The sequence below is a fragment of the Oncorhynchus gorbuscha genome, linkage group LG05, assembly GCF_021184085.1.
Source record: "Oncorhynchus gorbuscha isolate QuinsamMale2020 ecotype Even-year linkage group LG05, OgorEven_v1.0, whole genome shotgun sequence".
NCBI classification, from domain to species: Eukaryota; Metazoa; Chordata; class Actinopteri; order Salmoniformes; family Salmonidae; genus Oncorhynchus; species Oncorhynchus gorbuscha.
In genome coordinates this window covers 20,114,680-20,129,652 of record NC_060177.1, presented here as the reverse complement: position 1 = coordinate 20,129,652, position 14,973 = coordinate 20,114,680, and the positions used below count along the sequence as shown (strand labels likewise).

The following is a 14,973-nucleotide window of genomic DNA, read 5'->3' as shown; positions in this document are numbered from 1 at the left end:
ATTTCATGGAGTGTATATGGGATTTCATGTAGTGTATATGGGATTTCATGTAGTGTATATGGGATTTCATGGAGTGTATATGGGATTTCATGGAGTGTATATGGGATTTCATGGAGTGTATATGGGATTTCATGTAGTGTATATGAGATTTCATGGTATATGGGATTAGTGTATATGGGATTTCATGGAGTGTATATGGGATTTCATGTAGTGTATATGGGATTTCATGGAGTGTATATGGGATTTCATGTAGTGTATATGGGATTTCATGGAGTGTATATGGGATTTCATGGAGTGTATATGGGATTTCATGGAGTGTATATGGGATTTCATGGAGTGTATATGGGATTTCATGTAGTGTATATGGGATTTCATGTAGTGTATATGGGATTTCATGTAGTGTATATGGGATTTCAGTGTATATAGTGTATATGGGATTTCATGTAGTGTATATGGGATTTCATGTAGTGTATATGGGATTTCATGTAGTGTATATGGGATTTCATGGAGTGTATATGGGATTTCATGTAGTGTATATGGGATTTCATGTAGTGTACATGGGATTTCATGGAGTGTATATGGGATTTCATGTAGTGTATATGGGATTTCATGTAGTGTATATGGGATTTCATGTAGTGTATATGGGATTTCATGTAGTGTATATGGGATTTCATGTAGTGTATATGGGATTTCAGTGTAGTGTATATGGGATTTCATGGAGTGTATATGGGATTTCATGGAGTGTATATGGGATTTCATGGAGTGTATATGGGATTTCATGGAGTGTATATGGGATTTCATGGAGTGTATATGGGATTTCATGGAGTGTACATGGGATTTCATGGAGTGTATATGGGATTTCATGGAGTGTATATGGGATTTCATGGAGTGTATATGGGATTTCATGGAGTGTATATGGGATTTCATGGAGTGTATATGGGATTTCATGGAGTGTATATGGGATTTCATGGAGTGTATATGGGATTCCTAGTAGTGTATATGGGATTTCATGGAGTGTATATGGGATTTCATGGAGTGTATATGGGATTCCTAGTAGTGTATATGGGATTTCATGGAGTGTATATGGGATTTCATGGAGTGTATCTGATGACATTACAAAGTAATTGTTGTTAAATAACATAGCTTTATTTTTCCAGGATTCATTTAGCCAGTTGACTGTATGTAGTGAAGGTATCATACACAGTGAACATGTTTGACAACATACACAACATACACAACATACACTAGATATGAAAATGTATCTTATTAAGACCTATTAGGCTAATTGGTGTGATGAAGCTGGAATAATTACGCTTCTGGACTAGTGAAGTAAAATATTTAGACAAACAACCCATTGCTTTCTCTCTCTTAAATAAATGAGTAGATACACATATCACTATGTAATTTGTACATTGTAAATAGTTTTCTGCTAGAGGTCATCCTTAGACCTCTGGGCACAGACCACAGTTCAAAGTACATTTTTTTATTTACATTTGGTTGAGTTGTCAACTAACGTGAATTCACCATGACATTGGATTCAGGTTCAAAGGTAGGTGAAATAGAAATGAAATTCCCTTACGTTGATGTCTTTTTACAAATCCAATCAGTTTTCCATGATGATTCAATGTCATCACATTAGATTTTATTTTCTTGAAATGTGAAAACAACATTGATTCAACCAGTTTTTGCCCTGTGGAATAGATTCAAGGACTGACCTTCCAAGATATCAACAATATAGTTTTAACCATGTTATGAGGCCATACAGTGTTTGTTTACATTTACAATGTTTACAAACATTGGATTAAAACAAATGTATGTTTTGGGTTCAGTTAAACTAAGCTCATGAGGCATTTTTAAGTAATATCCTTCAAGAATCAATGGACTCATATACAGTATATCATTATACTATATATCCTAAGTCCAAAATGTATGTCCAGTTGAATTCGGAAGTTTACATACACGTCAGACAAATACATTTAAACTCAGTTTTTCACAATTCCTGACATTTGATCCTAGTAAACATTCCCTGTTTTAGGTAATTTAGGATAACCACTTTATTTTAAGAATGTGAAATGTCAATAATAGTAGAGGGAATGATTTATTTCAGTTTTTATTTCTTTCATCACATTCCCAGTGGGTCAGAAGTTTACATACACTCAATTAGTATTTGGTAGCATTGCCTTTAAATAGTTTAACTTGGGTCAAATGTTTCAGGTAGCCTTCCACAAGCTTCCCACAATAAGTTGGGTGAATTTTTGTACATTTTTGGATATTTCTCCGTCCCCATGTGCAGTTGCAATCTGTAGTTTGGCTTTTTTATGGCGGTTTTGGAGCAGTGGCTTTTTCCTTGCTGAGCGGCCTTTCAGGTTATGTCGACGTAGGACTCATTTCATTGTGGACATGGATACTTTTGTTAGCTGTTTCCTCCAGCATCTTCCCAAGGTCCTTTGTTGTTGTTCTGAGTGTAACGGTTTTCTAATGGTGAAGGAGAGTCGGACCAAACTGCAGCGTGTAGATTACGATCCATGTTTAATAAAACAAATGTAACACGAATCAAAACACAAACTACAAAACAATAAACGCACCGAAAACCGAAAACAGCCTATACTTGTGTCAACTAACACAGCACAAGGCCATCAAGACACTCAGTACAATCACCCACAACACAACCAAAGAATATGGCTGCCTAAATATGGTTCCCAACCAGAGACAACGATAAACACCTGCCTCTGATTGAGAACCACTTCAGACAGCCATAGACTTACATAGAACACCCCACTAAGCTACAATCCCACAATAACCAAAACCCCAAGACAAAACACACCACAATACAAAAACCCCATGCCACACCCTGGCCTGACCCAATACATAAAGATAAACACAAAATACTTCGACCAGGGCGTGACACTGAGATTGATTTGCACTTTTCGCACCAAAGTACATTCATCTCTAGGAGTCAGAACACGTCTCCTTCCTGAGCGGTTTGACGGCTGCGTGGTCCCATGGTGTTTATTCTTGCGAACTATTGTTTGTACAGATGAACGTGGTATCTTCAGGCGTTTGGAAATTGCTCCCAAGGATGAACCAGACTTGTGGAGGTCTACAATTATTTTTCTGATGTCTTGGCTGATTTATTTTGATTTTCCCATGATGTCAAGCAAAGAGACACTGAGTTTGAAGGTAGGTCTTGAAATACATACATTGGTACACCTCCAGTTGACTCAAATGATGTCAATTAACCTATCAGAAGCTTCTAAAGCCATGACATCATTTTCTGGAGTTTTCCAATCTGTTTAAACGCACAGTCAACTTAATGTATGTAAACTTCTGACCCACTGGAATTGTGATACAGTGAAATAATCTGTCTGTAAACAATTGTTGGAAAAATTACTTGTGTCATGCACATAGTAGATTTCCTAACCGACTTGCCAAAACTATAGTTTGTTAACAAGAAATTTGTGGAGTGGTTGAAAAACAAGTTTTAATGACTCCAACCTAAGTGCATGTAAACTTCTGACTTCAACTGCAGATTGCCCCTTTCAACACATCTCTGCTCGTGTTTCTTTTCTCTACACAGAGGAATGTAATGGCCACAGTCATAATAACTCTATAGAGGATGGAGGAACACAGCTACCTGGACACACAGAGGTGAGTTTCACACATTTCACTGTAAGGTCTCCACCTGTTGTATTCGGCGCACGTGACAAATAAACGTTGATTTGAGTCCCATGACCCCATGTTGACCTGCCTGGACACTCTCCTTTCCCTCTGCATTAACGTGTCCCTACCCTAGATGACTTCCCAAGCTCTCTGTGCTGTTATGCAGCAGTGTTCTGCAATGCAACGGGCAAATTAATTGAAAGCCTTTGAAGGTATACTGGATTAGTAGATTCATTTTTGCACTTATGTGTACATCGCTGTAAGAAATGTATGATTATGTGCTTGTTTTTAGTCTTCCTCCACATGCTTGATTGATCCTCATCTGTAATCAATATTCTTGATCAATAGTGAGTGTGTATTGAAAAGAGGTTGTTTTGCATGCCTTTCTGTAACTTGCCTATGTTGGTAACAACTGACCTCTTTCTACTACAGTTCTCATTGTTCAGTCACAAGACCTCAGTGTCTCTCAGAGAGCTCCTCTCTTTATCAGATCTCCCCAGGCAATAAGCACAAACTAAAATACTGCCTACAGAGAGAATATTACTGTGTCTGTTATGTGTCTGTGTCCGTGTTCTCTATCCAGCATTAATCTGTTGTCCAAGAACGAGGGAACTTGAACACTTTCTCTCTCACTCATATTCAAGCGTGCTTTGACACATGAAGGTGGAAGGCCATACATTTCAAATTGTTCTAATATGCTTTCGCCAACCTAATTCTGTTGATGATCTTGGGAATTGTATGCTGTATCCACATCCTGTTTCCTTCCTCCCTGTTTGGGGGTGTGGGGCTGATAAACAAAAAGGGGAGGGGCTCTGTTTCTATTCCCGACCACAGTGTGTCCTGCAGAGCCAGGATACTGCTGAATTTAGGGACACGCCTGTGCTTTATTGCTAATCGGACTGAAGCGCTTTTCCTCCTAGTCACATGATGAAACTGACCCCACACAATCCTTTTTCACAAATGAGGTTCAAAAGATGATGTAATACCTGGAATTGGTGAACATAATCTTAGCCGATTGGATCAAGAAAAGCCATTTTCCTCCACTCCAGGTCCAAGGCTGTGTCGATAAGGTTGTTTTCCCTCTGTCGTCCTGGCTGCAGAGCATAGCGCTGTAAATACTTCGCTGTACCCCTCAGGTGGACTAAAACCAGGAGTAAACAAACCTAGTTGAGAAACAGCCTTTAACCCACTGTATATGCTTAGCTGTACCCCTCAGGTGGAATAAAACCAGGAGTAAACAAACATAGTTGAGAAACAGCCTTTAACCCACTGTATATACAATTTCACAAGCAGTTTTCCTTTTAACAAGGGTGCAGTTTCTCTATACTAAGACTTACTCCTGCATATGCTTAATATGCTTATAAATAAACTGGAGTGTGGAGTGTAGATGCAAACTGGAGTGTGGAGCATTGTGATTGAAGAGTATTGTCTGTGCCAGGTTTGGGGCTTGAATCAAGAAGTGGCTGTATACTGGTCTGGGATGATCTGAGAATATCAAGACTAGGTTTAATGTTATTATTAAAAACAAAAAGTTCATTTCAGGCCCTAGTACAGTATGTACCTCTTTTGCTTGCCATAGTTGAGGGCTACGTTTAGCATAATGATAGGCATGCCTTCACTGGAAAATGTCCAGGATCCACTGCCTCCTAACTCCTATTCAAGTTACATAAAACAAACTACACAAAAGAGAGAAAGTCCACAATCGTTACAAAATAAATCTGTTTATTTCATTTTGGGCGTGTCCAAAACCATATACTAAACTACTACCATGTACTTTTAATGTGCTTCTAACGTACATCGTCACATTCATTAAGCAGATGTTCTCTGTTCATAGGAGGAGGAGAGAAATAGTTTGTGTGGGTTAGTGTTCTGACACTCTTCTCTGTCTGCCCTCCAGACGGACAGACTACAGCAGAACAAAGACACCGTGTTCTTCAGGGACGGGGTTCGCAGGATTGACTTCATACTGTCGTACCTAGATGACAAGGATGGAGAGAAGAAGCAGGTGGGCAGCATAACACACCATCATCAACACAGAGACAGAGAGCCTTGTGTGGTTACAGAGAGACACATGGCAGTTTATCAACACGGACATGACAGCACAGAGCCTTAACCTTGGAGTGGTCAGGTTTGCTTTGAGCCTGACTGGCTTCAGTAAGAACACAGATATTTAAGTTTTCCGTTGCAAAACGTTTTGTCACAGTAAAGACAGTGTCTGGGGTCAACTGGCCACGTGACCATGACTCATAATCAGCCTGAATCAGGGCGGTAAAGAAGAGAAGGTGGCTAAAAGGAAGTGGCTGACAAGTTCCCAGTGGTTGAAACTTTGTTGTTGGGGTAATTGCATCACCTCTTTCTTGACAGAGAAGCAAAGATTTCATGCCACAGACAGACCATAGACAGATCACATTTCATTATTACCAGGCCCTCTGATTTTTGAACTTTGAGAATGCTGTGACTGGTGCCAGGCAGTCTTTGAACAGAGCTTCTACAAGAACAAAATGGATTATGAGAATGAATGGGGAAGTTAGAATACAAGGATGGATGGAAGGATAAAGTAATAGCAGCGATGATAGAGGGGGAGATACAAGGAAAAATGCTTTTCTGCCCTGGTCCTTGCTATTGCTTAAAGTGCATGTGTGTCTGTCTCTGTATTTGTACAGGAGAGGAGGAGGGAGTTTGAGGCCAACCTTAAGAAGGCTGGACTGGAGCTTGAGACTGAGGACAAATTGGTGAGTTAGCCAAGCCGTGGCACGCTGGCATCCTCTAGTGGTCATCATGTAGCAGCACATCACATTACTGCAAGGTGGGGCATATCTCAGCAGAGCTTTCTTATAGGGTAATTCCACTCAACAGTCTTCTTTCCTAAGTGGTAGAAGGGTGTTTAACGTATACTGAGTGTACAAAACATTAGGAACACCTGCTCTTTCCACGACATAGGTGAATCCAGGTGAAAGCTTACCTTATATGATCCCTTCATTCAATGTAGATGAAGGGGAGGAGACAGGTTAATTAAAGAAGGATATTTAAGCCTTGAGACAATTGAGACATGGATTGTGTATGTGTCCCATTCAGAGGGTGAATGGGCAAGACAAAGGATTTAAGTGCCTTTGGATGGCGTATGGTAGTACGTGCCGGGTGCACAGGTTGGTGTGTGTCAAGAACTGCAACGCATCTGGGGTTTTCACCCTCAACAGTTTCCTGTGTGTATCAAGAATGTTCCACCACCCAAAGGACATCCAGCCAACTTGACACAATGCAGTCGTTTACACCACCACGTTTACACCACCACCTCCGTTGTTATTGACTGGAGTCCTTGCAAGGAATGGAAACAAAGACTGAAATTGGTCTATACATTGACAAAATTTATAGAATTGCGTGAAAATTTGCTTTAAACCTGCAACCTACTCTCCACTTACAAGAGAGGTGTGAACATTGGAGTCAACTTAAAGCCCCTGAGGCTGTTCTGAGGACAAACAAAAAAACTCACTATTAGGAAGATGTTCCTAATATTTTATACACTCAGTGTTTCTATGTTTTCTTTACTATTTTTAGGTGAAATGTGTACTATATTCAAATGGAAAATGTAGAAAATATTATAAATGTTAAATGTACTCAATATTTTCAATGATTCCTCTGTTTTTTGCTTAAATGGTATGGTCAGTCAAACTGCCTCTCTCTGTCCTCTCTCAACTCAATCCTCTTAGGACTCAGATGATCTGAAAACGTACTTCCTGAAGATCCACGCCCCGTGGGAGGTGTTGGCCACCTACGCTGACGTGCTGAAGATCAAGGTTCCCTTTAAGGAAAGCGACATCCCCCACGGACAGGACGTTCCACTGGAGTGGCTCTCCCGACCGTTCCGCCTGCCAGAGAAGGTGATGCGCCCACAGCCTGACTACTTCACCTCTCCATTTGATAAGGACAAGATAGACTTCTTCCTCATCAAAAACAAAGACACCTTCTTCCCCCCCTCCACACGCAACAGAATAGTGAGTACAGTATCTTAACACAGAATCCAGCCACACACACACACACACACACACACACACACACACACACACACACACACACACACACACACACACACACACACACACACACACACACACACACACACACACACACACACACTGATCTGATGTCCCTTCCTGTCAGGTGTACTACATCCTGTCTCGCTGTCCGTACCATAAAGAGGACCTCAAGGAGACAGACAAGAAAGGTATCAAGCGGTTGCTGAACAACGGGACCTACACCTCAGCCTTCCCACTTCATGATGTAAGAAACAGGTGACGCCCCACCTACATCACATCAACATACTCACAGTAGATTTCATGTGAGGATGTCAGATTTATTTCTAAACTAGAGCTGATTATTCTCCTGTCCTCTATGCTGTCAGTGTCGATACTGGGAGAGGAACACAAATGAGCAGTGTGAGAGCGAACGCTACCACCTCTATAAGAATTGGGCTAGGTTCCTCTGTTTCTACAAGGAGCAGCCCCTCAACCTCATCAGGTAAGACATCGGTTGGACGTCGGATACATTTCCCCTATGCATAGACACAAAGATCTACGTCTGTAACAGGGGGAGGGAGGGGGGCGAACTCAGTCCGGCTTTAAACTTACTCTTGAAAGTTGTAATAGTAGAATGCACAAGGTACCATTTCTAAATAGGGTAGTACATCATCAGTTCCTCTTGTCATGTCAGTCATTGCATATCTTAGAGAGCTATTTATAACTTGTCAGAAATGTCAGCTGATGTTTTTTATTTCGTTTTTTTAGCCCATAGATATTGTTGTAATAATTGTTGTCACTCAAATATCACATGAACACACATTAGACATGACCAAATGTATAGAATTGCATGAAAATTTGCTTTAAACCTGCAACCTTCTCTCCACCTACAAGAGAGGTGTGAACAGTTTATATCATGAACAGTCCCTGTGCCCATAGAAATAGACGCGGTGTGTGTGCATGCGCATGGGAGATGCAGGATGTCCCCCAATGATGGAAGGGGGGCCCCCGAGATAAAAAGTTTGGGAACCCCTGATCTATAGCTCCATGCAAATACTAAGTGTCCCTACTCCCTAATGCCAAATAAGTTGAATTATGTCTGTGTTGTTAACAGGAAGTATTATGGGGAGAAGATTGGGATCTACTTTGCCTGGCTGGGCTTCTACACCGAGATGTTGTTCTTTGCTGCGGTCATGGGGGTCATATGTTTTACCTATGGGGTGCTAAGCTACGATGATAATTTAACAAGGTTAGTACCACCAGGGGGCAGAAATGTGCCTTATTTGAAAAACAGGAAAACAGTTAATTGGCTGCATTTAAACAGGCAGCCCAATTCTAATATTTCGCCAAATTATTGGCAGAAGATCTGATATTGAATTATTGGGCTGCCTGTGTAAACACCGCCATTGAATCATGCCTAAGTGGGCTATCATACACACACACCTAATGGTGTGTAGTCAGTGTATTAATAATAATTGTGTAAAAAAAATGAAATCTTTGTTGTTGCACATCCAACAGTACACTAAATCACACAACTTTGTCAGTCTATACAGGACATGTAAAGTCACGTCATATCAAATCAAATCAAATCAAATCAAATCAAATCAAATCAAATTTATTTATATAGCCCTTCGTACATCAGCTGATATCTCAAAGTGCTGTACAGATGCCCAGCCTAAAACCCCAAACAGCAAACAATGCAGGTGTAAAAGCACGGTGGCTAGGAAAAACTCCCTAGAAAGGCCAAAACCTAGGAAGAAACCTAGAGAGGAACCGGGCTATGTGGGGTGGCCAGTCCTCTTCTGGCTGTGCCGGGTAGAGATTATAACAGAACATGACCAAGATGTTCAAATGTTCATAAATGACCAGCATGGTCAAATAATAATAAGGCAGAACAGTTGAAATTGGAGCAGCAGCACAGTCAGGTGGACTGGGGACAGCAAGGAGCCATCATGTCAGGTAGTCCTGGGGTACGGTCCTAGGGCTCAGGTCCTCCGAGAGAGAGAAAGAAAGAGAGAATTAGAGAGAGCATATGTGGGGTGGCCAGTCCTCTTCTGGCTGTGCCGGGTGGAGATTATAACAGAAAGTGGCCAAGATGTTCAAATGTTCATAAATGACCAGCATGGTTGAATAATAGTAAGGCAGAACAGTTGAAACTGGAGCAGGAGCATGGCCAGGTGGACTGGGGACAGCAAGGAGTCCTCATGTCAGGTAGTCCTGGGACATGGTCCTAGGGCCCAGGCCAGTTGAAACTGGAGCAGCAGCATGGCCAGGTGGACTGGGGACAGCAAGGAGTCATCATGTCAGGTAGTCCTGGGGCATGGTCCTAGGGCTCAGGTCCTCCGAGAGAGAGAAAGAAAGAGAGAAGGAGAGAATTAGAGAACGCACACTTAGATTTACACAGGACACCGAATAGGACAGGAGAAGTACTCCAGATAAACAAATGTATTAATGTTCTTTCCCACTTTATATTCTTCCTATTTATCTCTCCCACAGTAAGGAGATCTGTGACCCCAGCATTGGAGGGAGTACTGTGATGTGTCCGCTGTGTGATAAGAAGTGTAGTTACTGGAAGCTCAACTCCACGTGCCTCTCATCCTGGGTAAAGGAACATACACATTTTATTCTGTCATTCAGTCACAACGTAACCTTTCCTAAAATGGCTAATCATAATCTCTTGATGATTAACCATTACATCTAATTCTTGATGGCTCCTCACACTTAAAGAAATTATGGCTGTGAATATTATGCGTGATTAGCTTATTGTTTAAACCATCCTGTCAATCAAAGCCAGTGAAATCTCCCATGCTGAGTGTGCAGTATGTCATATTGCTGTGGCCAAAGCACAGCATATCATTTCCTCTGGATGGTTAGGAGCTCATCCTGTCCCATGTTCCCTCTTCCAGCAATCCCATCTGTTTGATAACGAGGGGACCGTGTTCTTTGCCATGTTTATGGGGATCTGGGGTAAGTGTCTGTCCACTCTGTTACTGTATTACCCTGTTGGAGAATTACAGTACATCCCCTGTGTGGGAGACAGACGGTTACTGTTAGAGTGTAATGACCCTGTCGGTTCTGCAGTGACTCTGTTCCTGGAGTTCTGGAAGCGGCGCCAGGCCCAGTTGGAGTATGAGTGGGACCTGGTGGATTTCGAGGAGGAGCAGCAGCAGCTCCAGATCCGCCCGGAGTTTGAGACCAAGTGCACTGACCAGAGACTCAACCGGATCACCCAGGTACGGGCTGCCAGCTGGTTATTACACACGGCTTGTGTGAAAATTCTAAAGTTTTCAATGTAAACTACTGATTGGGCTTTCCGTTATTTGTTATTGTGCAGGAAATGGAGCCATACCTACCCCTCCCCAAAAAGTGTGGTCGCTTTTGCCTCTCCGGTGTTACTGTTCTGTTCTGGGTAAGCCAACATACTACATCAACTCTGTGTGTCTGCAAGCATTTGTTCGCCAGTGTGCAGTATACTGTATGTGTGCTGTATGCGCACAGTAGCATGTGGATTTTGTGTTCTCCACAGATGCTTCTGATTGTGGCCTGTATCACTGGGGTAATAGTCTACAGGCTGGCTGTGTATGCAGCCTTCGCCAGCATCATGAAGGACAGCCCCACTAAGAAGATCCATCTGGTGGGCTCTCTCATCACCCCGCAGCTCGCTACCTCTGTCACCGCCTCCTTTATCAACTTTGTCATCATTATGATCCTTAACTTCTTCTATGAGCGAGTGGCCATCTGGATCACTGATATGGGTGAGGAGGAGTAGCTCGCTATCATGGCGATTAGATCAGGAGGAGCAGGAAATGCAGGGAGATGGAACACAGATGGCACATCAAGTTAAAGTGATGTTTACCCCAGGTCACATTAACTACCCATTTCCTGTTAATTTAAAAAATATATTTTCTCTCCTTTAAAAATTCACTCATACCTCAGCAGTACATTGCACCGTTAGTTTAGGTATCTTGTGTGCCTTGAATGCCTTTGACCTCCAACTACTTGCTCCAACAGAAATTCCCAAGACACATCTGGAGTATGAAAACAAGTTGACAATGAAGATGTTCCTCTTCCAGTTTGTCAACTACTATTCTTCATGTTTCTACGTGGCCTTCTTCAAGGGGAAGTTTGTGGGTTACCCAGGCAACTACACGTACATGTTTGGCAAATACAGCAGGCTGAGGAACGAGGAGGTGAGCTTTGTCACACAGCATCTACAGTATATGAACACATTTTACTATATGAAACTCACACCTTTTGAAGAATAAACTACAGTATTTATGTTTAGATCTCAAACCTAACTGTTAAACACCCACTGCAACTTGTCCCAGTGTGACCCAGGAGGCTGTTTGATTGAGCTGACCACCCAGCTGGTGATCGTCATGACAGGGAAGCAGGTGTGTGGGAACATCCAGGAGGCCCTACTACCGTGAGTTTCACTGACCTCTGACCTACTTCTGATAGACTGTGAAATGTACATCAATGACCTTTCAGTTGCATATCTACTCCACCATTGGGTGTGAACCAGCTTGAACTTGTTAAACATGTCTGACATTCAGTATGTAATTTGTACACGTGCCCTCCTCAGAGTTCAGTATTCTCTTGATCAATATTATATCCTGTCAGGCTGCTGAGGAACTGGTGGTGCAGCAGGAAGGCCCGGAAAGACCAGTACAGCCGCTGGGAGCAGGACCACGACCTGCAGAACTTCAGCCAGCTGGGCCTGTTCTATGAGTACCTGGAGATGGGTAAGGAGGCCCTTAACCCACTTCACTCTCTTCCCACATAGACAGGAGACTATGTATGGCTGTTCATTAACATTCTCTCTCTCTCTCTCTCTCTCTCTCTCTCTCTCTCTCTCTCTCTCTCTCGCTGTGCAGTAATCCAGTTTGGCTTCATCACTCTGTTTGTGGCCTCTTTCCCCCTGGCCCCCCTACTGGCCCTCTGTAACAACATCCTGGAGGTCAGAGTGGACGCCTGGAAGTTCACCACCCAGTTCCGCCGGCCTGTGGCGGCCAAGGCCCACAACATCGGAGCATGGCAGGAGATCCTCAATGTGGTGGCCATCTTGTCCGTTGTCACCAATGTGAGTAGGATTAAATGTTATTAATCTGTAGCCACATTGTTGTTATCAAGTGTTGAAATCTATGTCTTTATTGTTAAACAGCCCCATTTTATAATTCATATATACTGTATAATCAAAATACCATAATTCAATAGTTCAGTGTGTCTTGGATCCCCTCTCATGCTCTCTCATCTCCCCAGGCATTCATCATGGCCTTTACTTCAGACATGATCCCCCGCCTGGTCTACCTGTATGCCTACCACCCTGGCTCTGAAGCCACCATGAGTGGCTACATCAACAACAGCCTGTCAGTGTATGACATCTCCCAGATCCCTCTCCTCAGTACGCCCGAGGAGGGGGCGATTCCTGCCTGGTTCAACAGCTCCTTCATCACCACCTGCAGGTGGGAAGCGACTGCAATGCCAGGCCACTCACTTGCCCATTTAAATACCCTTTGTCTTGACCTCACTTGAAGTATTGACTATGGAGCTGTGATTGTATTAATCCAGATGTTTACAGAGGACAGGTCAATGCTTGGGGTTTAGCACTAGTGTATGTAGTTGTTGTGTCCCGACATTAGTCCTATATGTTGTCTCAGGTACCGTGACTACCGCTACCCTCCAGGCCACCAGAGGCAGTACTCCCACACTATGCAGTTCTGGCACATCCTGGCAGCCAAACTGGCCTTCATCATTATCATGGAGGTAAGCCATCCAAAATATGTGTATGGAACACAGCACATCTCTCCACTCTAAACCAGCAGGTGCCTCTCTCCATTATATACAGTATGCAGCAGAGCCCAATCTTTGCTATCACTGTCTTTCAACATGTTATCATCTGCACTTCATAAGGTGAGTGTGTGATAATGGTATGCTCTGTAAAAACCCTCTTCCTTTCCCATCAGCACGTGGTGTTTGTGGTGAAGTTCTTTGTGGCCTGGCTGATCCCGGATGTGCCATCCGAGGTGAAGGCTCGGATCAAACGGGAACGTTACCTCATCCAGGAATACCTGCACAACTACGAGGTTGAGAAGCTCAAGATCCAGCTGAGTCAGAGTTTTATCATTGAACCCAAACCTGGGGTCTGCACTGCCACCGACATGCATGACCTGTTATCAGAGTGCCTGTAGGCCCCCAATCAGTAACTCACACCCACCTGGCTAACCTAACTGGGAGGGTGTTGCTGTGAAGTCTCCTCCGCTGAAGGCAAACAGAAGTACAGTAAAGGGATTCTGTCAGTGGTTGCAATCCTATCAACTGTTTCTCTTTGTTTTGTTGTTTGTTCATTTTCTAATGAGCAGCTAACAGATTTCAACCTTTTCGCCTATATTAGGACTTTCATTGGAGGCAGGGACGGATTAATTTGATCGATGACCCCATCTCGTCACCTTTTCTCAGCGTCCAATGCTGTTGCAATGCAAGCTTCTATTGTTCAGCTTGCTTCATATCTTCTGTGCAATGATGTTTCTTGCAACTGATTCAGTCATTCAGTGCCAGTGTTGATCGTGATAGGATATTATGGAATCCTACAAAAGTATGTGCCAACTTGTTAAATACTTATTGGGATTCATGATATTGTACCAACAATATACAGCTTCTTGAAAAAATGTATTATAATGCTCACCTTATCCACAATGTCATATGTTACTAACATATCCAGCAAAGACTGCCAAAGATATCCCATGGCTTTTATCGGCAGCTATCTAATGAATTACCTTTAAAGTCATATGCGTGTTTGATAGAATGTAACATATAAAATCTAATTTATTTGCCTTCAAATGTTGGCATGTTATCTGCTGCAATTTGGCTGGAACTGGGCTACATTAAATGTGATGTGTTTTCCTTTGATTAATGTCATGTATTTGAAATATTTTCATGGGAGTCGATGTAAAAACTGTCAATTAAAGGACCAATGCAACCGTCTGTATATCAATATCAAATCATTTCTGGGTAACAATTAAGTACCGTAATAGATTTCCACAAAAAAATTGGCTAAAATCGCTTTTTATCAAAAAACTATTTTTTCAATCAAGAATTTTGCTAGGACTGTCTGGGAGGAGTCTGAGTGGGGAGGGGAAAACTCAAAACTAGATGTTATTGGCAGAGAGGTTTGGAACTCTCTTTGTTTTTGGTCTATCAACAAATTTACCACATGGTGATGTCACCATGGAAAGCTGAAACTCCCATGCATGCAAACCTGATGATTAGGAGGTCCTGTGTATATTGTATGTTCAACCAG

The 14,973-nt window shown here is 42.4% G+C and overlaps 1 protein-coding gene across 1 annotated transcript in view; it reads left to right on the top strand.

Moving 5' to 3' along the window:
- Positions 1-14,657, top strand: part of LOC124035640 (anoctamin-5-like) — a 37,416-nt gene extending 22,759 nt beyond the window's left edge. Inside the window, exons 2-20 of the mRNA XM_046349193.1 lie at positions 3,578-3,648; positions 5,558-5,665; positions 6,324-6,392; positions 7,368-7,652; positions 7,819-7,938; positions 8,060-8,175; positions 8,788-8,922; positions 10,170-10,275; positions 10,580-10,640; positions 10,755-10,906; positions 11,008-11,082; positions 11,200-11,428; positions 11,685-11,863; positions 12,002-12,099; positions 12,297-12,418; positions 12,551-12,756; positions 12,936-13,138; positions 13,334-13,439; positions 13,640-14,657. Of these exons, the coding sequence (XP_046205149.1) occupies positions 3,578-3,648; positions 5,558-5,665; positions 6,324-6,392; positions 7,368-7,652; positions 7,819-7,938; positions 8,060-8,175; positions 8,788-8,922; positions 10,170-10,275; positions 10,580-10,640; positions 10,755-10,906; positions 11,008-11,082; positions 11,200-11,428; positions 11,685-11,863; positions 12,002-12,099; positions 12,297-12,418; positions 12,551-12,756; positions 12,936-13,138; positions 13,334-13,439; positions 13,640-13,864 (2,666 nt within the window). The 3' untranslated portion in view covers positions 13,865-14,657. The remainder of the gene's footprint in view (positions 1-3,577; positions 3,649-5,557; positions 5,666-6,323; positions 6,393-7,367; positions 7,653-7,818; positions 7,939-8,059; positions 8,176-8,787; positions 8,923-10,169; positions 10,276-10,579; positions 10,641-10,754; positions 10,907-11,007; positions 11,083-11,199; positions 11,429-11,684; positions 11,864-12,001; positions 12,100-12,296; positions 12,419-12,550; positions 12,757-12,935; positions 13,139-13,333; positions 13,440-13,639) is intronic.
- The last annotated feature ends 316 nt before the right edge of the window (positions 14,658-14,973 follow it).